The sequence below is a fragment of the Oryza glaberrima genome, chromosome 3 (assembly GCF_000147395.1).
Source record: "Oryza glaberrima chromosome 3, OglaRS2, whole genome shotgun sequence".
NCBI lineage: Eukaryota > Viridiplantae > Streptophyta > Magnoliopsida > Poales > Poaceae > Oryza > Oryza glaberrima.
Window position 1 is genome coordinate 13,391,749 of NC_068328.1, and position 26,652 is coordinate 13,418,400.

Sequence of the window (26,652 nt, forward strand, 5' to 3'; positions counted from 1 at the left end):
GGGAATGCCTGGGCCCAATCGGACCATATACTCCGGCACTGGGCCCAATTGGGCCTGCAAGAAACAGCCCGTCGCCACCTGTGGTGGCTTGCTTTTCTTGCCATTGGAAGGGTGGAGGAGGAGGAGGGGATAAGCGAGGTTGAAGGAGACGCACATCCATCCCGGCGGAGAGGATGCTGCTGCTGCGCGCCGCCAGGGCGTCGCCGGCGATGGCCGCCGTCGTCAGGTGCAAGCCCACCAGGCTGACCCCAATCGCGGGCCTCTCCTCCTCGTCGGGTGGGGGCAGGAGGAAGAAGGCCGGGCGGCGGGGCGAGGCCAAGCCCCCACCCCCACCCCCGCCGCAGCTGCGGGGCGGCGAGACGAAGAAGAAGAAGAAGCCAGACGCGAGGACGGCGGCGGAGGCGGCGCAAGGGTTGCAGAGGCATGAGGTCGAGAGGAGGAAGAAGCCGCCGCCGCCGCCGAAGCAGGAGAAGGCGAAGCGCGTGGTGCGGTGGAAGTGCGCGGCCGGGTGCGGCGCGTGCTGCAAGCTGGACAAGGGCCCCGACTTCCCCTCCCCCGAGGAGATCTTCGCCGAGCACCCCGAGGACCTCAAGGTACTCCCAACGATGCAAAATTCTGCCTAATCTATCTACTACTACCATTCTGCAACGTACTACCTCCGTCCCGTCCCAAATTATAAGCATTTTTCTACTTCGATAACGTCTTTACTAACAATATCTATAAAAATAAAACGTTTTAAATAAAAAGAGTTGCATATTATGATAGTTTGTTTAGTGATAAATCTAGTAACATCAATTTTACAGGATTGATCTTTTTTATTTTTTTCTATTAATAGTCAAAATTTAAAATGTTTGACTTGACACTATGCTTATATTTAAGGACGGAGGGAGTATATACTAAAACGATGTAAAGAAAAATCGACGATTACTTGCTGTTTCTACAAATTGCAATATTGTTATGACTTATGAGGTGATGCAAGCTTAATCAACCAACGCTGATGAATGAATGAAATGATGCTTCATGCCTGCAGCTGTACAAGAGCATGATCGGCGCCGATGGATGGTGTATCAACTACGACAAGTCCACTCGCACCTGCAACATCTACGAAGGTAGTCACAAACTCAACAGGACGAATCCTGTATGACCCTGGTGTGTAATGGGCCATTTCACCTGACGCTGTTCTGGTTGATGCGTCGCGAAACTTGCGATCGTAGAGAGGCCTGTCTTCTGCAGGGTGGAACCGAAGGTTTTCGAGGAGTACTTCGGCGTGCCAAGCCGACCCAGCACGTTCGACAGGGAAGCTTGCAGGTTTGCTTCTCCTGTCCTGCCTCGTGTATCGCTGGGTTAGTTCGTCAAAGGTGGTGATTTCGGGTTTGTTTACTTGTTCGCAGTGCTTGTGTGGATACCATCAAGATGGTGTATGGTGAGGAGTCCGCGGAGCTAACTAACTTTAAACGTGTCATAAGGGAAGAAAGTAAGAAGCATGAAGCTAGCCTGAACCAAGATAAATTGTTGGATACATAGCTCCTGGTAAGAACTCTGTAAGTCTATAGTTCTGGCATGGCCCAAATCCTGAATTTTGCCGCCCTTTACATCTGTAAGGTTGACTAGTAACTTGTAAATCATGTGGTTCCTTTAGTGAGTATTGCTAACCATTCATCGTAGAGATATAGAATCTCATCGCATATTGTTTTTTCTTAGATATGCATTCCATATCTTCAATTGATTTGAACATTGTGATACGATGATAGCTCCTTTCTATGATGTGGTTTAGGCAAGAAAAACAACTGCCAAACACCAAAATGTGTGAAAACAGTTCGTCCAAAAGATTATTATCGTAGTGCCTCACTATGCCAAACGGGGCCTTATATATGGCAGTGAGCCAGTGAAGATAATCTTGCAACTTCATACCATGTTAAGCCTTGTCATGACATGTTTGCTGATGTATAGGTTTTTGTTTCAGGTAAATTCAGAAGACATCAATGGCCTATAATGTAAAGGTCCATATATTTATGTTTCCTGCTGTTTGATGTGCATCAGTGCCTCAAATGGTTAAACGTGGAACACGCACCGAGATGTTGAGGGAGTTTTACCTGAGATGTTGCTATCACGGTTCGGAGGAAATGAATTGACACTTGCAAGTTAAGAAGGCAGTCGGATATGCTCAAGTTTATAAGCTTGTTGAGTGAGGGTTGGTGGTATTATTTTTTCCCCGTTATTGTTAACAATTGTTTGCTAAAGCATAGAGCAATAGTTAGCTTGGTTTGAATGCCTTCATCCAATTCTGATGATACTGACCTAGCTAATCTCACTCAGATTTGATTCTGAATGATTAAATCCCAACCTAATCCCATTCACGATTTGGTTTTGGTCTTTTGAGGTGATAAAATATGTTCCCTGTATTTTTTTCCCTTTCCTATTACACTTGCAATATGTTCCCTGTATTTGTTTTCCTTTTTATTCCACTTAAGAAACATTTCTGCTGGAGATATAATCATATAAATATCGCTCTCATTCTACCCTTACCTTTCTAAGTCATGCCTAGAGGCGATGGTCATATTATTATGCTCTCTCGCCATTATTGTTCTAGTATGATCAAAGATTAAAGGCTTATTTATCAGCAAGCTCTAGTCCATGGCTCTGCCCCCTCACATTCTAGCAGAGCTCCAATAAATCGATAATCTCAAGCATAACACAGTAACACACCAAGAAAAGCAGAAAAAGGAATTGAAATGCCAACAGAAAACAGAAGTTAGTATATATATAGTAATATGAACACACTGATACAAATAATTTGAGAGGATAACGAGCGTTCTACATACAAATCCTCCTCGAGCTGTCATGTGAACGATTCTTGGATCTCTTCGAGTGCCTTCCCTTTAGTTTCTGGCACTAACCTTGCCACGAACAACACCGTGACCAAGCTCGCCGCAGAGAACAGAAAGAAGGTACCTGCGCACAGAAAGTAAAATATCCTCAGAACAATGAGACAATCGGCCATAGAGATATTACAGCTTGGAACCCAACCGGAAGCATATGTTCATCTTTTTCGAAGCTAAATTCGACTGTTTTATTTACATATAGTGCATCTATCCCATGAGATACCGGTGAGGTATGTTTTGCTTTCTCTTCCTATTGTCCTAGGTTTGTAAGGGGTGAAGATGCCTTACCTGCAGAGTTCCAATCCATGAGGAAATTGAATGAGTAGGAAATTGCGAAGGAACCAATCCAGCTAACCAGCGTCACCAAGCTTCCAGCTATTGCTTTTATTTCAATGGAGAATATCTGCGGAAATAAACAAGGGCTCAGGAACACAAGTTCCTGACAGACCTCCAAGAATACGGGAGCATAATAGGAGTACAATATTAACTTGACGGTGTTCCTTTTTCCTACCTCAGACATGATAACCCAAGGAACAGGTCCCATTCCAACTGAGTATGCAGCGTAATATACCTATTGTAGGAAGCAGTGTCAGAGCATGACATTTCAAAATTTCAAAGATGCAATCATCAGAAATATTCGTCTCCAAATGTTTGAAAGAAACTTATTTGGGAATTGGCTGAAAGTTGTGAAATATTTGAAAGATTTTACATTGAAAGTACACAACACTGTAAAAGTTAGGTGTTTATGAATTCTTTACCGATATGCCATAAAGAGCCAATGTTGGAACCAGTTGTGCATACACTCCTTGTGCCTGTAAGACCATGAAACGCGGATCAATCAAATTGGACGGAAAAGTAAATACTCTGCTAAGAATGGTACAGGTATACAGGGATAGACTCCTTGTTCCTTAACCTACATATTATTTAAATTAGTAAATTAATTAAGGTTTATCAAAACTCTTCAGAATTGTTGATTTGTTCAGTTTCATTTTACTGCAAGTTCATACTTCCACCTGGTTATTTAATGTTGTCTGGAGTGATGCTGTCCTGTCATTGTTTCTCCAACCACCAAATATAAGTCGTGCAACGAATTGAGTAATTTGAAGGTAAGCAACTCTGAAAACAGAAGTGTATAGTTAATTACTTACCTTGAAGTAGAACGATAATCCAGTCAGAAAGCAGCCCAGAAATGTTCCAGACGCAGAGACCTTAATAACAGAAGAATCTCACAATACATAATTGATAATTCCAGACCCAGAGAATGATAATTGATCTGTTTCGTTTTATTCAATTGGCTCAGGTTTTGTATTGTTCATACCAGTAGAAGGGCTCTTCTTCCACTTCTATCCATGAGAAGGGCACCAAACAATGTGAGTGGAATCTGAAACAATTGCAGTTACAGAAAATGTTAGGAATGTTAGGAATGGAAGCAGGTTTTGTTTTGCCCATTTATCACAATTCTAGTTAATTTTTCTTCCAAATTTTGTACTACCAAGTAGGAAATGAACTACTATGCAGAGGTTTTTATGTGGGTAGTGGGATTGCCCACTTGCATCCCTAGAAGATGTTATGCCCATTTACTTTCATTGACAGAAAGGACATAAAGCCGACCTGAAAAATTCCAATCAAGGTGGTCCCAAGCTTTCCAGAAAACCCTGGAGTTCAGGAAAAAACAAATTACACATAGTCCCTCTAATCAGAGAATAACAAATATATCCCTCCGTTTTTTAATAGATGATATTATTGACTTTTGAACATATGTTTGATCATTCGTCTTATTAAAAAATTTTATGCAAATGTACAAGATATAAATCATGCTTAAAGTACTTTGAGTGATAAAACAACTCACAACAAAATAAATTATAATTACGTAAATTTTTTAAATAAGACGAATGGTCAAACGTGTGAAAAAAAGTTAACGGCGTCATCTATTAAAAAAACGGAGGTAACTACTTAGGCATTTGAATACCTGCAGAGGAAAAGATATAGCTTGTATAAAATCCCAAGGCATTTATTCCTCCCAGCTGCTGAAAGACCATCAGGCCAACACCCACCTAAGCATCATAGTTTGATGATTATTTTATTTCTGAAAAACAGCATTTCGCATCATCAAGTTCAGATCTTTTAGGGTAAAATGCAATGCCTTTCAACAGCTTGAAACTTCTTACAATGACTGCAAACAAATTCTTTCTCTGAAACAAATCTTGAACCCTGGCCTCAGGTAAGCTACGAAGTGATTCGATATATTCCTGCATAAAACAATTGTTATAAACATCTTCACTACAAACTACTCCCTCCGTCCCCTAATATAAGAGATTTTGACATTTTGCTTGCACTGTTTGACCATTTGTCTTATTCTAAAGATTTTGGAATTATTATTAATTTTATTTGTGACTTACTTTATTATCCAAAGAACTTTAAGCACAACTTTTCGTGTTTTATATTTGCACATTTTTTTTGAATAAGACGAGTGGTCAAACGTTACAAGAAAATAGTGAATATCCCTTATATTAAAGGACGGAGGTAGTACTAGAATGAATTTAGAATGGAATTAACTCTAATCCCAGCAGCCTCTTCAGATATGTCAGCATTCTCCCCTCTAAGCTTTTGCAGTGAAGCATTGAATTCTTTGACTCTCCCTGTATTGGCCTGCCATGTTATTAAACAAAGGACTTCAGTTAGAGACATCCACTATGATAGCTTATGTCAGGGTTTAACTCTTTAACAAAGATGCTACATTTCACATTGGACTGTTATATCATTTGTCAATCTGATTAATTCATGATCTATTTCACCGAAGATGTTATGTTCCCATAGGTGTCTTCCTTTTTTTTTCAGTCATGCAGTATATACCTTCGGCTATGGGTTGATTTAACTTCTTTTCTTACTTAATGCAATGCTACAAAATTATTTTATGTATTTTCTAAAATGAAATAATAAGACTAACAATATACGTTGCATTAGATTGTTCCAAAAAAAACACTAATAATCATCAAAAGTTGGATTGATAAAATCAATGTATTTTGGCATCCATATTAAAGAAAAGGGTTATAGTTACTATCTTACCAGCCACCTAGGAGATTCTGGAATAAACAGAAGCCCAACAAGGAGGAAAGCACAAGGCACTAATCCTGGGTAAAAATGCAGTATTAGTTTCCTTTAGCGGATATCATAAGACAGATAATGCGTATATCTTACCTACTAGAACCAACGAGCGCCATGAAAGAAGTGCCCCAATAATGTAAGCAGCTGAACATCCTGAGCAGATGAACAACTGCATGCACAGAAGGGCCAATGCTAATGTTTAAGAATTATTAAATTAAATAAACATCAATAGGCTATCCAGTTCCAGTTCTCCTACCTGATTTGAAGATGCAAGACCCCCTCGAAGATCCTTTGGGGCTATTTCAGATATGAACACAGGCACCTGTGCCATTCCATGGCAATTTAAGTGCCTGTAAGATTCTAATGCTATGTTGACAAGACACGAATGATACGTTACTACAGAAGATGTATGTGGGAACATAACTGAGACCGTAAATTGTATTACTCAGCCAAAAGGCTATATATGGATTATGAGATTAAACCATATAAAATGAGATAACATAACCACCCTTGATACTTAGATGGTAGTACACTAGTACCCTTGACACATTACACTAGTACATTAAACTCTATCTTTTCTTTTACAGTATGAATAGTCAGATATGCATTGAGAAATTAGAGATGCTCACCACATAGGAAAGAACTCCAGTACAATAGCCGAGCAAGACTCTTCCAAGATAGAGCATCGTAGCACCCTTCATCTCATTGAAGACAACATTTCAAGCTCATGAAACCACAAATGACAGCTAAAGAAGAGAAATAGTTCGCAGAGGAACATACATTGGCAAAATATATGGTAAACCAACCAACAATGCCAATAATTGCTGCCAACCCCATGGTCTGCAGCAGATGCAATGGAAGACATGTCACGAGAACGAATGGGAATAACTTAAACTAGTCATCAATTCAATCACTTCACCGTTTTGCGCCCAAGACTGTCTGCAAGGCGACCGCTAGTCAGAGCGCCAATCATTGCTCCAATTGTCAACACAGACCCAAATACGCCGTACTACAAGATTAACATGAATCGAGACGATTAAATTTAGAAAACAATGGAGACCATTGAGTTGTAAGATAGTAGCCTCTTGTACAACACTAACTGCAGTAAACAAAAACTTGAACTTCAATGCGTATTCAAATGCTCTCAATTGGTAATGCAGAATGAAAAGGTAAAGAATAAGCATAGGCAGATAGCATGTATTTTTCCCTCTGACCAAAATAAATAGCAATTTTGCAATGCGGGGACTCATTTGATAAAGATCGTGCTACGAATCATAACATATTGGGATGCTTCTTTGACCAAATGAAATCAAGCATGCACCTGGTAAGCTGGAGTACTAAGATTACAACACAACAATTACCCCAATTCCTCAATGCACCCACGTGAAAAGATTATATCCATGGCTCAAGGAAAAAAGATAATGCGTATGTGCTAACCGACCTCTGAATTGGAGAGCCCAAAGTCGTTCACGATTCCAGCTTGCGCTGGCGCCGAATACCCCACCTGAATTTGTACATTCCATCAAAGCACACACATGAACACAAGCAATAGCCGCACGCCTTATGTTTTTTCTTGAGATTTAGCGAGCTCTCAGTGCAGCAACACAAGAGGCATCAAGCCATGGGGAGGAGTCTGGGAGCGGGATGCGTACGCAGGTGCCGAACTCGAAGGACCCGCACACGGCCACCGCGGTGGCGAGGAACACCATCCACAGGGACCCCTCCCCCGCGCCACCGTGGGGCGCCGCCCCCACCTGCCCCTGGGCCGCGGCTGCGCCACCCCGAGCAGCGGCCGGCGGCCGCAGCGCGCAGCAAGCATCGCGCCGCCGTGCCGCGGCGGAGGCGGAGGCGGCACAGTGCACCCGGTGCGCGGGGCGGCGGTGGTTGCGGTAGAGCTCGAAGGGAGAGGAAGGTGAGTAGGCGGCGGCGGCGGAACGGCGGAGGACGAGCGGCGGCGACGGCGGTGCGGCGGTGGACAGAGGAAATGCGGCAGCCATCATCGCCGGAGCGATCGAGCCGGTTCACATATTTTTCTGTGCCTCATCTGCTTGCATTTTATTGTGTTTTTTTTTTCCTTTCATTTGCGAAGGGGACACGGTGTGCACACAAGCCATCAAGTTTTCAACGGGACGAAGAAAACGGTCGGAAGATGTAAAAGTAAATTAAATATATTCAAATTATTTCCGTTATTTTTTTTTCTCGAATGCGAAATCATTCCAAATCATGACGATAGAGTCAGAAATGATAATGGTTTTACCGGAGGCCGGAGCATCAGAAAATACTATAGACAAAATCATTGAAGTAGAGCCTCAAAAACAGCAAGCAAGTCTTAGTTATATTTATATTGTAAAATACTAGTAACTTGGTCATTTGATGTTATAGATGTTGGTGTATTTATCTTAACTGTTATCCATGAACTTGGTTAGATTGTCAAAACGCTTTCTTCCTCTCGCGTCGCCCTCCCAAGGGGTGGCTCGGGAGGCAACGAGCTTCGGCCGTCCCCTCTCCCCCACCTCTCTCCTCCACCTCGCCACCGCCTTAGCGGCCGCCCGGCTGGCGGCCACAAGGACCGCGCTCAAGTGACCTGGGGAGCCGCCTTGGGCGGCGGCGGCGGTGACCGCCAGATCCGTGCCGCTCCGATCGGATCTGGCGGGGTGGCGGCTGGCGAAGGGGAAAGCGACGGCGGCAGGGATGGCAACAACGACGGGGATAGCGAGCCGCGTCGGGTGATGGGGACCGTCGGCAGCGGGGATGGAGATGGCGCGGGGCTGGAGGCGGCGGCGAGGATGGCAACAGCGGGCCGGATCCGGTCGTGCTAGAGGCGGATCCCCCCCCTAAGGGCGTATCTGGTGCGGGGCGAGCTCAAGCCGGTGGCGGCATTGCGGAGCTCGCGGCGACGGCGTCGGCGACAACGGCGCGGAGCTCACGGCGACGATGGTGATAGTGGCTGGACGGCGGTGACAGCAGGTGGCTAGCCGACGAGCAGCAGCTGCTGGCTGCCGTGGCAACGGGGGGCACTCGCAGCGGGAGAGGCCGGTGCGGCGGCGACAGCAGGCGTGGAGCTCGTGGCGACGGTGGCAACAGCAGGTGGCTGGCCGGCGGCAGTTGTGGCGACCGTGGCTGCGGTGGAAGGAGGCATGGCCATCTTGGACGGCTAGCCGGGGGCGTGGTAGACGGCCGTATCTGGCCGGCGCGACAGCGATTGGAGGAGGGGTCAAAGAGGCGCAACCGATGGCAGCGGAGGCCGGCACGGCGCGAGTGGTGCGGCCGGCAGTGATGGAGGCTGGCTTGGCACGAGAGGCACGGCCGATGGCGGGAGGCCGGATTGGCGCGAGAGGCGCGTCTGGTGGAGAAGGCTGGCGCGGCGTGAGAGGCACGGCCGGCAGTGAAGGAGGCGACCACGGTGCAAGGAGGAGCTGCCGGTGGGTGTGGCACGGTCTTCGTCGCATGAAGGCTGGCCGGCGGGGGGAGTCGGTGCAGTGGTCCCACATGTCGGCAGAGGTTGAACGGTGGTGGAGCATCGGTGCGTCAGCCATGGACTCGCAGGTGGTGAGTGGCGGGTGAAAACCTAGCCCGGCCTTGGCCGGACCGACAACGATGGTTCATTCCCCCTCCCGAGGGCGTTGTCGTGTGCCGTCTCATCCCTCAATGTGGTTGCCGGGCGTAAGCCTAGTCTTGGTTCTTTTGAGCCCCTGGCGAATGGCGGCAGCGGTTTTCCGTCGCTTCTCTCCTTGGATACGTCGTTTAGGCATTCCCTTGCCGAAACCACTCGAATGATTGGTGCAAGCACGCTGTAGGATAAAGTTAGGCTTTGTGTTGGTTGTAAGGGCGTTTTTATGGCGATCTTGTTTGTGTTCCTTCGTTGGCCTAGCGGCAGTCAGTCACGCTTAGCGGCGGCCGGTCCGGTGCTAGCCTTCTCCCGGACCTGTGTGTTGGCGTTGTTGGTGTGAGGGTAGTGGTATATTTTTCCTTTTTTCCTGGTTACGACCTTTTAGGGTTATAATTTTGTAATTTTGTAATTTTTTTTCTGCTCTATCAATACAACTTCACACTGTCTTGTGCGAGTCGTTTAAAAAAAATAAACTTGGTTAGAAATTTGACTAAATTTGACTAAAATGACTATATGGAACATAGGGAGTACCTTTCTTACGGATAGACCAGTATACTCACGACAAAACAGCGTAAAGCCTCAGAACACACATATGTGTGTGTGTCCCATATATATATTGCTCAATACAATTCAGAGTGACATGGTATACATAGCTTGCATGCGTAGTAGCCCGGGACTTAGCCTAGCTAGGTATTGAGTACACTACGGCAAAACTGCCAAGAACCGGAGAGAGAAAGATCAGGAGGCTAAAGAGACAGAGAGAGAGAGAGAGAGAGAGAGAGGTGCGTCGAATTTGACGGCGGCTCAGGTAGAAAGAGTGGAGCAAGTGGATCATATCTCTATGGTCTATGGATCCCTCAATCTTGATCTGGAGTCGATGAGCGAGTCCTGAATCTCCTCGAGCGTCCTCCCTTTGGTTTCAGGCACGACCATCACCACGAACAGGATGGTGATCAAGCTCGCCGCGGAGAACATGAAGAAGGTCCCTGCATTTGCACGCACCAATGGCAAAGGGAAAAGAAAACAAAATGTTAAGTGTATCAAGAAAGCAGCGAGGCAAAGCATTTTACATTTCTATAATTCATAGAATAAATCTCCTCCTGGTAAACTTGTTGGCATAAATCCAACGGCTCAATTCGCTGATTTATCCAGGTTGAATGAATCTATGCATCTTTCAAAAGGTAAAATGGATGGTTATTTGTCCATTTCGCTTAGTTCTTCAGAGATGAAGGTTATTGTTTTTGACTACTGGCATTACAGCATTGGAAGAACTACAGTGCTGTGTTGGTGGAATTTTTACTTACCTGCAGAACTCTAGTCCATGAGGAAGCTGAACGAGTAAGAAATCGCGAAGGAACCTAACCAACTAACTAGTGTCACCAAGCTTCCACCGATTGCTTTCATGTCAATCGAGAATATCTGCACGCAATTCGTCATCCAGAAAATATAAATCACTCTCCTCCTGAATCACTACAGATTGATGAAGAACCTTGTACCATATATAACCATCCAAAACCAACACTATATAATTTTGCATACCTCAGACATGACAACCCAAGGGACAGGGCCCATTCCAATCGAGTATGCTCCAATATAAACCTATTACAGAAACAGCATCAGAAAGAGTATCAGCAGTCTGCAGTGATGTTTATCTTTCACAACATGCTACATGGTGTAGACTACTAAATGTTGCGATTGAAGTGACATTAGAATGTGTAGTGCATACAGTCCTAAAAATTTATGTACTGCAACTGAAGGGAAAGGATGTACATGGATTATGTACTTACCAGTATACCGGTAAGAGCCAATTCAGGAACCCATTCTGAGAATAGCCCTTGTGCCTAGCAGACGAATCAATTACCATTATATACAGAAACAAACAGAGATGGTCCTCCTTACAATTTGAGCTGTTAATAACATTGAATGATAGCTTTTTTTGGTAGATTTTCAAGGGATTGTCAATTGTATCAAGCTGACTTATGCCAGTCCCGAAATTTTCAAATTATACAATTATCTTTTCATGTACTTTCCTAGGAAAAATGTACTAGTTACCTTTAGGTAGAAGGATATTCCTGTCAGAAAGCAGCCCAAAAATGTTCCGGATGCCGAGACCTAAATAACGAAAGGATCTCACAAAAAATTCTATCTAGCATGCTTTTCTTTGTATGTATCAGCTCAGCTTTGTAGCATTTATACCATTAGAAGAACCCGTCTTCCACTCTTATCCATTAGAATGGCTCCGAACAATGTAATAGGAATCTGAAAAGATCAGTGTTATAAACAAAATGGGCTTATTAGTTAATTTATTAACTAGAAGCAGTGTATCAAACCTGAATAATGCCAATCAAGATGGTTCCAAGTTTTCCAGAGAAACCTGAAGTGCGATAAAATCACAAAGTTCATACAGAACTGTCAGAGGACAACAACAGTGATCACAATACTTACGTACCTGCAGAAGTGAAGATAGAGCTTGCATAAAAGCCTACACCATTTATCCCTCCTAATTGCTGAAATATCATCAAGCCAACACCCACCTGTGTATATAAGATCCAGCAATTATGTCTGGTTCAGTTCTTTTCTAAAAAAAGTTTCACACTATCAGCCTCCAAATTCAGTGGTTGAAGTTTTAATGCGATTGTGATTTTGACATGAAGTAGTTGAAGACTTGAAGTGATTTCTTACAGTGACAACGTATATATTTTTTCTGAGAAACAAATCTTGAACCCTGGCCTTTGGGAACCTATGGAGTGATTCAATATACTCCTGGAGAAAATGATCAGTCTGAGCAAAGTCCTTCACATTAAATTCTAACATATACAAGCAATTAGGACAGAATTAAACTTTAATCTCGACGGCCTCTTCAGAAACGTCAGCATCCTCTCCCCGTAGCATTTGCAATGAGGCATGAAATTCTTTCTCCCTTCCAACGTTAGCCTGTAATTTAAATGCAGTGGAACTCAATACAAGAAGTGAACTATGAAATTTATTACTGATGCTTCATAAGTTCATGTGTATGATCATGTAACCCCTTCAATTAATAAAGCAAGAAAATCATGGGGTAAATGGTCCCCCACTGACAAAATTCAGAACTTAATTTTGGTGTTCCATAGAGCGTTTGACAAAGGTAGAACTAAGAAGTTCATTACCAGCCATCTTGGTGACTCTGGAATGAAGAGAAGTCCTGTTAATAGCAAAACACATGGTACTATACCTGCACAAAAGAAAATGTATTTATTACCATCCAGCATGAATGTGAAGAATAAACATGTTATTTCTATGGATATGAAGACAAATTACCTACTAACACAAGATTACGCCATGCAACCAGGGCGCCAATTATGTATGTAGCTGAACTCCCAGAACAGATCAGCAACTGCATGTGCAGAAGGTGCGGAGTGGAAACTATTAGGATTCAATAAAAATGCCTGTCGATATCCAATTTTCATTTTCTGAAACCTGGTTTGAAGTTGCAAGGCCTCCCCTGAGATTCTTTGGTGCTATTTCAGCGATGAACACAGGCACCTGCCATATCCAGCAATATGACGAAGAACATAAATGTGATAATTAGTCAAGGTAAAAAAAGTTGAAACCGATACAAGAGGGGAAGACGGACAGTCAGTGCCGTATTTTGAATCAAGAGATGCATACCACATAAGAAAGAATCCCAGTACTAAAGCCCAACAATATCCTTCCAAAGTAGAGCATGATAACACCCTGTACATCAAAACTCAAATATAAGATACCCACAAGAAACAGATAAGGACCAAGTGCAAGAATCATTTCACCAAGGAACAAACCTTAGCCAAATGCAAAGAAAGCCATCCAAAAATGCAAATAGTAGCTGATATCCGCATTGTCTGCGACAAACGAAAAATATGACACACCTGGAACATCAATTTACAGCAAACAGATAAATCAACCCAATTGAAAAATGGGACTGCTTTACCATTTTACGTCCAAGAAAATCTGCTAAGCGACCACTAGTGACAGCACCAATCATTGCCCCAATCGTCAGTACAGATCCGAATAGTGCAAACTGCAAGGTTAGAATGAGTCTATACATATCACAGTACTACATACGAGAATATTACAGCCGGTGAAAGTTGAGTACAAGTAGCACAGCAGAGCGAAAACCATGGAAGAGAAAATCACTGACCTGCGAAATGGACAGTCCAACTTCATCCACAATCCCTGACTGAGTGGGTGCAGAATAACCCACCTGCATATGAACATGGCTGAGTAACTAAATGATCACATTCGACATAGAGAAGGGGGAAAATAATCAATCAATACATTCCAGTGGACCAGGGATATATAAGTACTAGTAGCATATAGTTGGAATGGGAATATTGTACTCTAGCTGGAAAAGGCCATGAGAACATGTGCACATTTGCTGAGATACAACCAAATGTGGTGACCTGTCCATTTCACAACCCTTTGCACTTCCCATTCCTTGAAGCTTTGCAATTTCTTAGTTGAAGCTAGCAAAATGGTATGTAATTAGTCAGCTCTAATCAACTTTCCGTTTTTTACTGCAGATACTTTGGCATTGTGGCCTTCCTTGATTTTTACCTCTGCAAACTTACCAACTCGAATATACCGTCAGGCGTCAGCTGTCAGATGGCCCAACTGTATTGCCATTTTTGTTCTGCTTTACGCGTTTCTTGAACTCATGGGTCCCACTAATTAAGATTCTTTACACTTAAAAAGGAAAGTAATTAGAGGAGATATGTAAAAACAGAGTGAGCGCTTTTGCCCAGCCAGAATGGAAAGAATTCTCTGCAATGAACACTTGAATTATAAGTACGGTAGAAATTTCTGGGAGGAAACCCCGTCGTGTTCGTATTGATTTAATTTCTGTTTGAATTACTAATTGCTTTCTTGAGTTGAAAACCCTTCCATAGTGAGAGAAAGGAGGGGAAGGCGCTTACGCAGGTGCCGAACTCGAAGGAGCCGCACACGGCGACGGCGGTGGAGAGCATCAGCATCGACATGGACCCTCCTCCTCCTCCTCCGCGCCGACCCCCGCCATCGCCGCCCGCATCATCCTGGATCTTCTCCTCATCGCCCCGCCCCTGCTTGTGCTGCCGGAGGAGCAGCGGCGCCGTCACCTCGCCGCCTCCGCCTCCGCCGCCGCCGCCCGCGGCTCCGGCCACCACCGCGCCCTCCACATCCTCCGCGGCTCTCACTATCCCCATTCCCCCCGGCGCAACACGCACGCACGCACGCGCGCACTCGAGAGCAGCAGCGAGCGGCAATGGCAGCAAAACTCGGGAGGCCCAAGATTGGCAAGGAGCGCGAGCGTGTCGCTCGGGTCGGGAGCTCGGGATCTCTCTCTCTCCCTCTCGGCTCCTCTTTGAGGCAGCGCCGCTATTTATACGGGCGAGCGCGCCAGGGAGGGCCTCACTGACGCGTGGGGCCCAGCAGCTGACACCGCAGAGGCGGCGCGTTGAGCGTAGTGGAGTTAGTGGGGAAGAGAAATATCTCCCATTGTTTCGAAGAAAAAGAGAAAAAAGAATCAAAATATCTCCGATGATCGAGGCCGATCGCAAGCACGCGGTAATTAATTACTACCCTCGCATTTATAATTCATTAACCTTAATATAAATATCAAAAATATTAAAATAAATATGAAAAATATTAGAATGACTTATATTATAAAATGGATATGAAATGGATGAAGTAATTAGTTAATCAATTAGTTAATGTGATCTCATTCTCGCGATAACGCTAAAGAAAACTCTGGGAGATCGATAGACGACGAGACGAGACGATAGCGTGATCGATCGATCGATTTTTGCATCTGACTGATCTCTGCAATGCGAGAGCGACAGGAAGGAGACGTAGCTTAGCTTGATTGCTTGATTGATTTGGATTAATTATGCAATGGTGATGAGCTATTGAGCTGGAACCATGGCAGCATTCAAGCAGCGGTGTATAGTGCATGGACATGGACATGAATCCTCTGTGGTACTGCATTTGCAGTAGCAGTGGTTGGTAGGTGGACCCAATCCCACATATCAGCGGTTGTTACTACAGTTGCATTACTGCACTGATAGTGTATACCTACCCATACACATGTGTGCTATCTGCAGCTAGCTATGCACACTCCAAAGCACATATGCTACTTGATTTTTTTTCTAGTATAAGAAAATTGTAATGGAAGAATAAGAAGAAATTGTAGCATAGCATTTGTAGGCATATGATGATATGATGCCAAGGCCAGCACGATCGGTCGGCATGGTGGTTCTTGACTCGTCCGCAACTACTGTAGCTTAGCAATACCGCATACGCGCAATTGCGAAAAACAAAACAGAACCGTAAAGCTGTGTTAAAGCTGTGTTCTTGGCCTTCTTTTCCAACTCACCATCAGCTGTGCTCTTCGCCTTCTTTTTCACCTCATCTTCCTCTTTTTCCGTGCCTTTTAAACCGTAAAAGTTTTCTATAGAAAAGTTGTTTTATAAACCGTAAAAGTTTTCTATAGAAAAGTTGTTTTATAAAATCATACTCCCTCCGTTTAAGGTTATAAGACGTTTTGACTTTGGTCAAAATTAAACTGATTTTAGTTTGACCAAGTTTGTAGGAAAACGTAGTGACATTTTCAACCCAAAACAAATTTATTATGAAAATATATCCAATTATTGATTTGATGAAACTAATTTAGTATTATAAATATTACTATATTTGTCTATAATTTTAGTCAAAATTGACCAAAGTCAACACGTCTTATAATCTAAAACGAATGGAGTATTAATCTTTTTTAAGACTAATATTTAATTAATCAAGTGTTAATGAATAACACCTTTTTTGTACCGGAAGGTAGAGTTTCTGAACTCGGGCTAAATACAATACATAACACCGTTAGCTTTTTTAACTCGTTTGGTTATTTGTCTTTTTAGAAATAATAGCTACTCCTACGTAAATAGGCAAACACAAGGCCGGGCACGATCTAGTGATACACTGATACTTTTCTCATTTTACGCAACTAAATAATTGAATGAATATTATTGATCTGAGGGAAAAGTAATGTATGTACTCATGGAATTGAAATGTGTGTTTGTGATGTGTTTGAAATATTAAACAAAAAATATAACAGTCTTTAAGTACTTTTGAACGGACTTTATATGTGATTCTCATTTTTTTTTTCCAATCTAAATATTTGAAAAAAAAACATTGATAGTTAAATCTTCAAAGGTTTATTAAGGTACGAATAAAACATGTTTTCACGGAATAACCTTATAGGTTCCACTTGGATGCTACTCAATTCTGACCCGTCAGCATGTGTAGGTCAAGAATTTGAACTGAAATTCCAGTGGATGGATGTGCCAAGATTGAGGTTCATGAAGCCGTATTAGTAGGGTGGTCGAACTGTAGAAGAAAACTAAGGGCCTGTTTGGCATAGCTCCAGCTCCAACTCCATCCATCCTCCAACTCTATCCCTCCTGGAGCTGGAGCTCAGCCAAACAGTTTCAGCTCCATCAAAACTGGGAGTGGAGTTGGGTTAAGATCTCTCACAAAATGTTCTAGAGTTGTGAAGCTGGGTTTAGGTAGCTTCACAACTCCACTCCAGACTCAACTCCTGAAATTATATTTAGGAGTTGGAGCTATACCAAACAAGCCCTAAAGCATCATATTAATTCAAATCCTGATGTTCATATGTACACAACGAGCCCAGCGCTGGTGTGTCTGTGTCTCTTGCAAATGCAGCAAGGCTACACAACGACACAACGCGTTGTGCTCTCCCCAATAATCTCCATCCAACCAGCTCCAGAAATGTGCCACTGACAGCAAGGAAGCAAATGCAGTTCTGGACATTCTTCAAGCCCAGTTGAGACATACAATAACAATTCTATGACCAAGGTTGATGGAAGTCATGCAATGCACGTGTGTACAGTTCTCTGCCAGTTTTGATTACAAAAGTCAGAAAATGACATATCCATCCTACTTAAGTTCAGTGGAAATCATGCAGCTTCAACTAGGGCTGTGGCACCTCTTCAAACCATGTTGTCCATGTAGGATGAATAAAACCAGAGAGAAAAAGAAAACAAGAGAACCTAGCGGAATTGGGGAATCAGCTCGCAGGGACAGGGTAATTGGCAACCTGTCTGTGCTCCATTACCCTTTCCGATAAAACCATAGAAATTGGGTCTCCTGGAGTAGTTTCTGTTTCTTTTCCTTGTGTGCTCTGTTGAACTAATGAGATCATACTTTTGATTCGCATGGATTTGCTCTTTTAAGGAAACGACGAGCAATGAAGAAAGGCTGTGATTTAGAAAGCTTCAGTTTAGCATCCATACAGAACAGCGAAAATAACTTCATTCAGACTATTTACCAATAACTATTCACTACTTATCTTTTATGGATACATGAAAAGTTTAGAAAAACCTTACACAGAAAAGAGAAGTAAACAGTCTAACAGAGATAATATGAAATAAAACGAACAAGAGTGCATACCTTCCTTGCGACATAATGCGGCAATACTGCTTCCATACGTAATAACACGTTGATTATGTAGCATTTCACATAATCTTCTTTACAATTTTATGTTGGTAGTCACCATTAGCCTGAAAAACGAGTTCCTTTGTTGAATCTGCAGTAAATAACAAAGGATGCCTGTAAATAATATGCATTTATCTTCTTCCAAGAACTGATAAAAATATTAATTTATGGGTTCAGTGAAATAAAGTGATTGATACATACAGGTTCAATCAGAAATAATTTACTGAAATTTAAATGCAAATGCTTATACGGTGAAAATGTACAATGGCAACCCCACAAGGTGTTGGAATATGCTCACAGGGTGAAAATGTACCAATGGTTTTAACACACCGTTTACTGTTTGAAAGATCATTCAACTTCCATGGGTAGTTAGAAGCAGGTTGCCCCTGACAATGTTATAATTACGCTGCTCCTGCCACATCTGTCTTCATACACGGAACATCTTTTGGTCTAATGTTCTTGACTAAGAACCAACTTCAATAGCAAGGAATTGTGCCAGTTGTTGGTCATTAGGCAAACAGTTGTAGGTAGCAAACCATGATAATTCACTTCAGAATAGAGTCCTTAGCCTTCGATAGAAAAAAATAACTATCTAGATTATCAGTTGTGGACCCTCAGAATTCTCTATCACACTTGCATTGAGCATGATCACTGTATCATGATAAAAAGGTGTTGCAATGCTTAGAATGCATTTAGCAATGCTAGAAACTCTGAAGCTTGAGCATAATTCTGATTTGTGAATGATGATCAACCTTTTTTGACTCATGCTCCAGAATATTGCAAGTGCACACAATCTCCTTCATGGATTTACTGGAATGGCACAATGCAGAGTTACAAAATAGAAATGAACCAAAGGTTAGCAGCAGCATCAATATCTTGAGCATCAGAATCTTCCATTGAATACATAAGTTGCTATCTCAGACAGCACCAACAAAAACATTGTCATCTAGGAAGCATCAATCTTGGGTGAAACGGAGCAAACACAGCTGTAATTTGCAAGAAAACTGGTGGCTACTTGTTCGCCACCAAAATATTCTCCAACTCATGAGAGTAACATAACTTTCCTGTGCATAGCTGTTCGACAAGCATAGTACAAGCCAAGCTTCCTAGTTCATGTCCAATTTTGAACATTGTATTTAGGACTAACAGTGCATCATCCACCCGCCCAGAGGAGCTCAGCAATTCTACCAGGGAATTAAATGTATGTTCCCGAGGTTTCAGATTCTTCTTTAACATGCCTGCCAGCCATGCCATGCCGTCCTCAGGTCTCCTGGCTTTACAGAACCCATTTATGATACTATCATTGATCCGCGCTAACGGTTCCAAGCCCTTAGCATGCATCACCTTAAGCAATTCAACTGCAGCATCAACCTGTCCTTCCTCACACATGGTGTCAATGAGCGGCGTGAAGGTTGACACACTTGGCTCCAAACCAGATGACAGTAGCTGCTCGTACACCTGTATTGCCTCACTCAACCTCCCAGCCTTGCATAAGCCCTGAATCAATATGTTGTAAGTAATCACATCATGCTCAATCCCCTTTTTAACCATTTCCTCAAACATCCCAAGCGCTTCGTCCACCCTCCCATGGGTACAAAACCCTGTGACCAAAATGTTACAGCTGACTGTACTCTCCTTTAAACCCTTCCCGAGCATTTCATCATACACCTTGCGAGCCATCTCGAAATCACCAGCTTTACAATAGTAGGCCACCAGAGAGCAGTAGGCATACTCGTTAGGCTCCATTCCTTTGTCCACCATCTCATTCCAGATTTGCCGCGCTTCGTCTATGCAGCCCATCTTGCACAATCCGTCGATCGCCGTTGTGTATGTGACCGCATCGACGTTGTAGCCCCGCAGCTTGATCTCGTTGAAGACTCGCAGGGCCTCGCTTCCCATCTTGTGCGCGAAAAGCCCGTGGATAATGCGCTGGTAGATGACCGTATCCGGGACACTTCCCGCGGCGATCATGAGGTGGAGCGTCTCGGACACCTTGCCGAAGTTGGCGGCGGCGGAGAAGGCCGCGACGAGATCCGCGACGGCGTCAAGCTGGGGAGGGACGCCGCGGCGCGCCCCGTCGCGGAGGAGGCGGAGGCCGTCGAGCGGACGGCCCTCGGCGGAGCAGGCGCGCACGAGGAAGGCCACGGTGGCGGCGTCGCCCGGGAAGTCCGGGGAGGATGAGAACGCGGAGAAGAGGCGGAAGACGAGGTCGGGGCGCGCGGCGCGGAGGGCGGAGCGCATCGCGAAGTTGAGGGCGCGGAGGGAGGGGTGGATGCCGAGGCGCGAGGCGAGCACCTCGGCGGCGTCGGCGGCGTCGGGCGGCCAGAGCTGGATCAGGAAGCCGTCCACGCCGGGGAGGAGCGGCGGCTCGTGCTCGTGCTCGTGCTCGGGCTCCGCCGGTGCGGCGTCGGGGGCGGCGGGGAGGTGCGAGGAGAGGAAGCGCAGGAAGCGGAGGGAGGGGTCAGGGGAAGGCAGGAGGTGGGAGAGGGTGAGGCGGACGCAGGCCGGGTGGAAGAGGAGGTCGCCGGGGAGGAGCGAGAGGAGGCGGGACTCGTAGCGCGGCGCGCCGAGGATGTTCGCCGCGGCCGTGGCGGCCGCGGCCAGGAAGGTGGCCGGCGGCGGGTTGTTGGCGTCGGCAGCAGCGGCGGCGGCGGAGGTGGAGGTGGAGCAGAGGCGCTGCACGGAATGACGCACCGGCCGCAGCATCGTGGCGGCGGCGGCGCGAGGAGTGTCAAGTGTGTCACGGTGGCCGCGGCCAGGTTTGCCTACGAAGACTTTTCCAGGCTTGGAGGCGGGTCAGATGGACCGCTGGCCCATGGGCCCATGGGCCTTCGAGTTCTCCTAGATAAAAGCGCCCCGTGCCGTGCTGCATCGTCACCTCTCCTCGCCCAAGCCTTCGTCGACAGAAAGAAAAAAAAAATCCAAACCTCAGAGAAACCCTAGGCCGGGTCGCGGCGAGTCGGCGGCGATGGCCGGGTACCGGAGCCGGAGCCGGAGCTACAGCCCGCAGCCGCGCCGGAGGTACAGCCGGAGCCCCCCGCGGTACAAGCGGTACGATGACCCGCGCGACCGCTATCCTCGCGGCGGAGGTGGAGGTGGAGGTGGAGGCGAAGGGCCCCGCCGCGGGTATGGCCGGCCGCCTGCGCCGACCGGGCTCCTCGTCCGCAACATCTCGCTCACCGCAAGGTGCGTAGCCGTTGCCTTCTTTGGATTATTTTTTTTTTTGCCCATTTGATCTAGGGCTTACCGCAATTTGAATAATTGCTAGTAGCACAGCGCTATGTGGTTTGGTTGATACGTTCAGTGTGTAATCCCTGTGAATCTGCACATTGTTTTGTTTGGTAGTTGCATTAGGCTTGGTTGTGTGCTTCTGTGCTTTTCAGTCTTATATGTGTTTTTATTTGTTGCTGTATTCAGAATAAAAAACAGAGCAGGTTTGTTTTGATGTGGAACTGTTGAGAAAATACGACGGTTTTTTTCCTGATAGTTTGTATGCCAGCAAATGCTTGCTGGACTCATGGTAGTGGGCTGTTTCACACTTGTTGCTCTCTAGGAGAGAACAAATGTTTTGGAAGCCATTCACTAAGGTTGAACATGTTGGTATAGGTAGCTTCCATATTCCATACCCTACCTTAGTAACCTAATGCATTTTTCTAATGGTTTTGCGCATTGGATGTTCATCTGTACAGAGTGCCTTGAGATTCATGCATCAGTTAGACATGCAAACCAGAATTCCCATCTTCAAATAGCTCTTATTGTACATTAAAAATTTCCTAGCACTTTAGGCCCTGTTTGGGGAGCTTGTCCCAGCTGCAGCTTTTCCCAAAAGCTGCTTCTGCTAGAAGCTGTCCCAAACAGTCCACAGCTTCTGAGAATCTGTAGTTCTGAAAAATGAACTAAGAAGCCAAAAGCTAGAGAAGCTGGGTTTCAGAGCTTTTCCAGATTCTCAGAAGCTGGCTACCAAACAACTGCTTCTCATAATCTAAAGCTCCCCCAAACAGGCAGATACAACAGTGCATGGATGTCCACATATGTGGATTAGCATTTCTCTTGCATTTTTTTGTATCATCCAAGCTTTCACCCAAATTTCTTGTTACCAGGTTTTAACAACTCAAGTGTCAGGTTGGATTTTAACTGCATATATTGAGATGGAACACTTTTCAGATCTATTATGAAGTTTTATTTCGGTAGAGGCTAAATTGTAAGCACTAAATTGTGTTCCTTTAAGTGTTCCTAGAATTAATCTAGTTCTTTTAGATATGGCTTTGTTAGCAGAACCGTTGTTTTATGAACTTTGCATCATATAATGCTGCTTATGTCTCTGGAAAACAAAAACAAATGTATGAACTCTGGATGTATTCATATTTGTATATAGACAGTGGTTGCAACCTTTGATAATTCAGATCTTGTAGTTTGGAGACATAATGCTACTGTTCTAGGTTCCCTTCTCGATAGTTTGGAACGCTCAGGATCTTTTTTTTAAGTCAACATTTTCTACACTGCAAGCATGTAGTACATAAGTAGCCAGTGCACAGTAAATCATTCTTATATACAGCTTTCCACAATCACATACTGAAGTATCTTCTTTTTGTATGTAGATGATTTTGCACTGTAGCTACTAATTATGGTTTAATATTATTTGATTTTCGTTTTTTGCAGGCCTGAAGATATTCGTATTCCGTTTGAGCAATTTGGCCCTGTAAAGGATGTCTACCTTCCAAGAAATTTCCATACAAGGTAATAATAACTTATCTTATGTTTCTTACACAATTGTTTTGGTGCATTTGAGTTCTAGTTAAGTCAATATCTTAATTCTGGAACGTTTATCATGTTGCACAGAAGATAAGCAATTCTTTGAACAACATGAAGAAATTGCGTTAATTGAACCCAGTAATTTTTATCATTATTATGAACATTTCAAAGAGCATTTGTTTCCAGGCTGCCTTATGCTTGTGCTTTGATGTTGGTCTGAACCATGTATTCTGCTTGGAAATAGGGTTTATAGATGCTTGTTGCACATTCTGTGTTCTTTTAAGAATATGTCTTTTGATGTGTATATTGATTTTGTCTGATTCACAATCACTTCCATGATCGTGTTAAATTGTTGTAGGGAATTACGTGGCTTTGGGTTTGTAAAATTCCGCTATCCAGAAGATGCTGCACTGGCCAAGCAAGAATTGAATCATCAAGTTATTGGTGGACGAGAGATTTCAATAGTTTTTGCCGAGGAGAACAGAAAAACCCCACAAGAAATGCGGATGAGGACAAGAACAAGGTGCTTAATTTTTTATATTTTACCAACTTCCATATTAGGCATTTGGAATATATATGATAGCAGCGACTGGAATTTGATGTAACAAAAGAAATGCTTTGTGCTTCTGTCTGTGTAGTGGAAGATACATGGATGGTAGCCACAGAAGGCGGTCAGTATCAAGATCTCCAAGGTCTCGTTACCATTGTAAGTATAAATGTTTGTTATATGAATTAATATTTTATGATTTTTAATCTCATCACTAAATGATCTCTATTTCCTGTCAGCTTATTCACCTTCACCCTCTCCAGCTAGACGTGACTACAGGTATCATCTCAATATTTTAGTATTTACATATAGCATAGCAAATACGCTTGTCCTCTCCTGTTTGTCAGTGTTTCACTCTTTTTCCTTTCAAACATCTCTGTGCCAAGTTATTTATTTGTGCTTTCGGCATATCCTGATACGCCGTTGACATTTATGATTCATTAATTTTTGTTTTGGCGGTTGCGAGTGTATTGTTGTGATAAGGGAAGTTGTAGGATTATATGCCAAATTTATGATTAGTGATCTAGTTTCTTGCTTAATAAATGAGCAATAAGTGCCTTCCATCGACCCCTAATTCCGATGATTATTTTCATGTCCTAGAATATTTTTTTTATCTTGATTTTACTGTCAATATATCCTTGCTTGGTTTCAAAGTGTAAAGTAGTTATACTAATTTTATTAGTTCCTTGCTCAACTTCAGTAGAAGTTACGTTCCTAGAGGATTGCTAATCATGGTTGTAATGCTCATGGTGATTGGAAAAATCATCATTAGAAAATGAACCATAGTTATTGATGATATAGGTTGAATGTGCCAAGGAACAGTTGCGTGGAACTCCACCTTTCCTTCTAAATTCCATGGAAATACTTGGATTGATGAATCAAGTACCCAGGAGGTTGTTCACATGATAGAACATAGTAATTTATATTAACAAGAAAATGACCAAAAGGACTTTCTTGTGTGTACACTCCCTGATTAGCTATATGATTGTCAGATTATCTGATTAACTGTTGATGATTTGCTCTTCTATATTTTTCTTCATGAAGTGTAAGGCTAAATTTGCTCTAAATTTGTTGCTTTGATTTGATATTATCCAGTCAAGAAAGAATCTAGAGTCTAAAAAGCCAAAAGAGAATTACGATGTTTGGACAATAAAGATCAACGTGAAAGTACCACGATCTCCAGAGTTGGAGCATGTGAAAGGCATTCTTCTTTAAGATAGAGTGGCACTGTTGCCCGGGGTTTAAAGATAATCTTTGGCTAAGAAACCTGAGGAAAAGAGTTATTTTCAAGTGTGCTGATGCTGTTGAGCTTAGTCCATTGCACATTGCATGTTTGGATCAAAGTGGGTAACTTATACTGGGATTGAACAGGTAAAATTGATATCTTGCATTTGATTCTGTTAGCTTGGGCTAGGCATGCCTAACTAATGGTGCTGTTGCTGTACTGCAGTAGCTCTGCTCTAAACAAGTGCAGTTACCTCAAATCCAGTTTGCTGATAATGCTAATCTTGTTGTATTTGTTTCTCGTCATTTTTTTATTGTACTGCTGCTTGTATCCTTTGTAAATAATGGGCATTTGAACCTCTAATTGTTTGGAACAGGGATCACCGTGATGATTATTCACCTGGGGAATCACTCTCTCCACATGGTCAGGACAAGCGGCACCACAGATCAAATGGTCGATCTGCTAGCCCAGATGAGCTCGAGCGTCATATATCTCCATCCAATAATGGACATGGTCCTCCAGTTGATGGGAAAAGCTGATAAAGATCTCGCTCCAAGGTTGCTTGCTTGATTTTCTTTTTTTCAAAAAAAAAAAACTTTTGTGCGTTTCTTCTATTGCAAACTGTATATGCTCTGACATGTTTAATTCCTGTGCAGGCGAGGCAAGCGTTTGAAGTTTGGAGTTCTTGGATCAAGAGTTGGAAGTTGGAACTAGGGAGCATGCAAATTACACCACCATGAAATGTACCGTGGTAGTGCCTTTTATGCTATTTTGTAGAATAGATAAGCAAAGCCTGGTAGCGAAGTAAGTTTGTACACTCCATATGCAGTTTGCCTATCGATACTTAGGTTAGCGCCTGCTGCTTTTGCTTTTGTTGACCTGTTTTAAATGATTTTCTATCTGATCTTTTCTTAGTTTGTTTGCTGCCATGCCGACATGCATCTTGTGCCCACTTATCTATTTGATTATGTTCCATGGCTTCTACCGTTTTTCTGTTTTCCCAAGCAGGGTCTTATTGCTCAGCGTGAATATTACACGAAGTACCTAATTCGTCTATTCTTGCCTCCTGGTCAAACAGACTGGGTGACTGAATGTTGTTAGGCGTGGTTAATGAAAAATCATGGGAATGAAATCCTAGTTTGCAGTCCTGTGATGTAGAAATGTGCTAGGATCAGATCTACTTTCAGCCATCATTGTGATGCAGTCTCTATGCTAACATCGAAATGGTGTTCGATGCTCTTCACAGATTTGGGGAAAGAAAAAGTGGTTGAGATAATGCAAGGGCACTATGGCATCGCGCTTGCTTACGAAGCGATCATTTGCAGCTTCACAACAAACCGATGCTTACGTGAATAATAAAATTGATGATGATGACCTATAATAAATTGAATTTAAGAAGTAATTTAGGGACGATGTATGACGGTAATTTAGAGAGGAAAGACGATGGAAAGCATACAATGATTAGAGACTCAGCGTTTGTAGCCCAGTGTAATAAGCACATTTCTGGCGTTTTATTGTGAACAGATGGAGTATTCATTTCAAATGAATTAGATACATGTAAATAGGTAAACTTTCAGAAGTTAAGATTTATTGGGGGCTGCTAATTCGCGCGTATGCGCCGCTACAATAACTCACACGCACTTCCACGTACAGCGAACCCTCCCATCGTTAATATTAGCGTTAATCACGGAGATTACAGTTAATTACGGTGCTACAGTAATTTCTCAATAAAATATTAAAAATTGATTTTAAAAATTCAGTTGAAAGTATTCAAATATTGACTTGAAATTTTTCAAAATCTAATTTGAAAGTTTTCAAATACTGACTTAAAAGTTTTCAAATCTGAGTTGAAAGTATTTTAGTTTTGAGTTGAAAGTTTTGAATTTTGAGATGAAAATTTTGAATTTTGAGTTAAAAGTTTCAAAATTCAATATGAAAGTTTTAAATTTTGAGATGAAAATTTGAATATTGAGTTGGAAGTTCTCGAAATTTGAGTTGAATGTCTTTCAATTGCAAGTTGAAAGTTTTCAAA

The 26,652-nt window shown here is 43.3% G+C and overlaps 5 protein-coding genes across 11 annotated transcripts; 2 read left to right on the forward strand and 3 right to left on the reverse strand.

The window, feature by feature from the left end:
• The first annotated feature begins 14 nt into the window (after positions 1-14).
• LOC127768440 (uncharacterized) lies at positions 15-2,513 on the forward strand. The gene is made up of 5 exons (XM_052294020.1): positions 15-593; positions 1,031-1,109; positions 1,215-1,308; positions 1,392-1,530; positions 1,964-2,513. The coding sequence occupies exons 1-4, from the start codon at positions 174-176 to the stop codon at positions 1,522-1,524; spliced, it is 726 nt and encodes a 241-aa protein (XP_052149980.1). The 5' UTR covers positions 15-173; the 3' UTR covers positions 1,525-1,530; positions 1,964-2,513.
• Positions 2,514-2,743: 230 nt separating this feature from the next.
• LOC127768437 (sugar transporter ERD6-like 7) lies at positions 2,744-8,073 on the reverse strand. The gene is made up of 18 exons (XM_052294016.1): positions 7,640-8,073; positions 7,429-7,491; positions 6,907-6,996; positions 6,768-6,827; positions 6,617-6,682; positions 6,244-6,309; positions 6,081-6,156; positions 5,949-6,013; positions 5,439-5,531; positions 5,051-5,131; positions 4,852-4,936; positions 4,494-4,537; positions 4,201-4,263; positions 4,031-4,090; positions 3,641-3,694; positions 3,394-3,453; positions 3,171-3,285; positions 2,744-2,952 (listed from the first exon to the last, which is right to left on the reverse strand). The coding sequence occupies exons 1-18, from the start codon at positions 7,985-7,987 to the stop codon at positions 2,840-2,842; spliced, it is 1,602 nt and encodes a 533-aa protein (XP_052149976.1). The 5' UTR covers positions 7,988-8,073; the 3' UTR covers positions 2,744-2,839.
• A 1,949-nt stretch (positions 8,074-10,022) lies between these two features.
• LOC127768438 (sugar transporter ERD6-like 16) lies at positions 10,023-14,958 on the reverse strand. The gene is made up of 18 exons (XM_052294017.1): positions 14,529-14,958; positions 13,754-13,816; positions 13,544-13,633; positions 13,395-13,454; positions 13,246-13,311; positions 13,054-13,119; positions 12,895-12,970; positions 12,744-12,808; positions 12,439-12,531; positions 12,280-12,360; positions 12,047-12,131; positions 11,928-11,971; positions 11,794-11,856; positions 11,650-11,709; positions 11,385-11,438; positions 11,137-11,196; positions 10,902-11,016; positions 10,023-10,583 (listed from the first exon to the last, which is right to left on the reverse strand). Exons 1-17 carry the CDS (start codon positions 14,793-14,795, stop codon positions 10,912-10,914), a joined length of 1,398 nt encoding a protein of 465 aa, XP_052149977.1. The 5' UTR covers positions 14,796-14,958; the 3' UTR covers positions 10,023-10,583; positions 10,902-10,911.
• Positions 14,959-17,438: 2,480 nt separating this feature from the next.
• LOC127768732 (pentatricopeptide repeat-containing protein At5g18950-like) lies at positions 17,439-20,840 on the reverse strand. 6 transcript variants are annotated; one of them, XM_052294366.1, is made up of 3 exons: positions 18,849-20,840; positions 18,052-18,187; positions 17,439-17,859 (listed from the first exon to the last, which is right to left on the reverse strand). In XM_052294366.1, the coding sequence occupies exon 1, from the start codon at positions 20,800-20,802 to the stop codon at positions 19,108-19,110; it is 1,695 nt and encodes a 564-aa protein (XP_052150326.1). In that variant the 5' UTR covers positions 20,803-20,840; the 3' UTR covers positions 17,439-17,859; positions 18,052-18,187; positions 18,849-19,107. The 6 variants fall into 6 exon arrangements, with proteins under 6 accessions (XP_052150326.1, XP_052150323.1, XP_052150324.1 ...); XM_052294363.1 differs by having other exon boundaries at positions 18,427-20,840; XM_052294364.1 differs by having other exon boundaries at positions 18,410-20,840.
• A 144-nt stretch (positions 20,841-20,984) lies between these two features.
• On the forward strand, positions 20,985-25,602 carry LOC127768893 (serine/arginine-rich SC35-like splicing factor SCL28). 2 transcript variants are annotated; one of them, XR_008016632.1, is made up of 7 exons: positions 20,985-21,282; positions 22,756-22,833; positions 23,207-23,371; positions 23,487-23,554; positions 23,635-23,674; positions 24,491-24,766; positions 24,997-25,137. XR_008016632.1 is itself a non-coding variant. In XM_052294559.1 (7 exons), the coding sequence occupies exons 1-6, from the start codon at positions 21,065-21,067 to the stop codon at positions 25,157-25,159; spliced, it is 732 nt and encodes a 243-aa protein (XP_052150519.1). In that variant the 5' UTR covers positions 20,985-21,064; the 3' UTR covers positions 25,160-25,177; positions 25,277-25,602. The 2 variants fall into 2 exon arrangements, 1 of the variants encoding a protein (XP_052150519.1); XM_052294559.1 differs by lacking the exon at positions 24,491-24,766 and adding an exon at positions 25,277-25,602 and having other exon boundaries at positions 24,997-25,177.
• Positions 25,603-26,652: the final 1,050 nt, after the last annotated feature.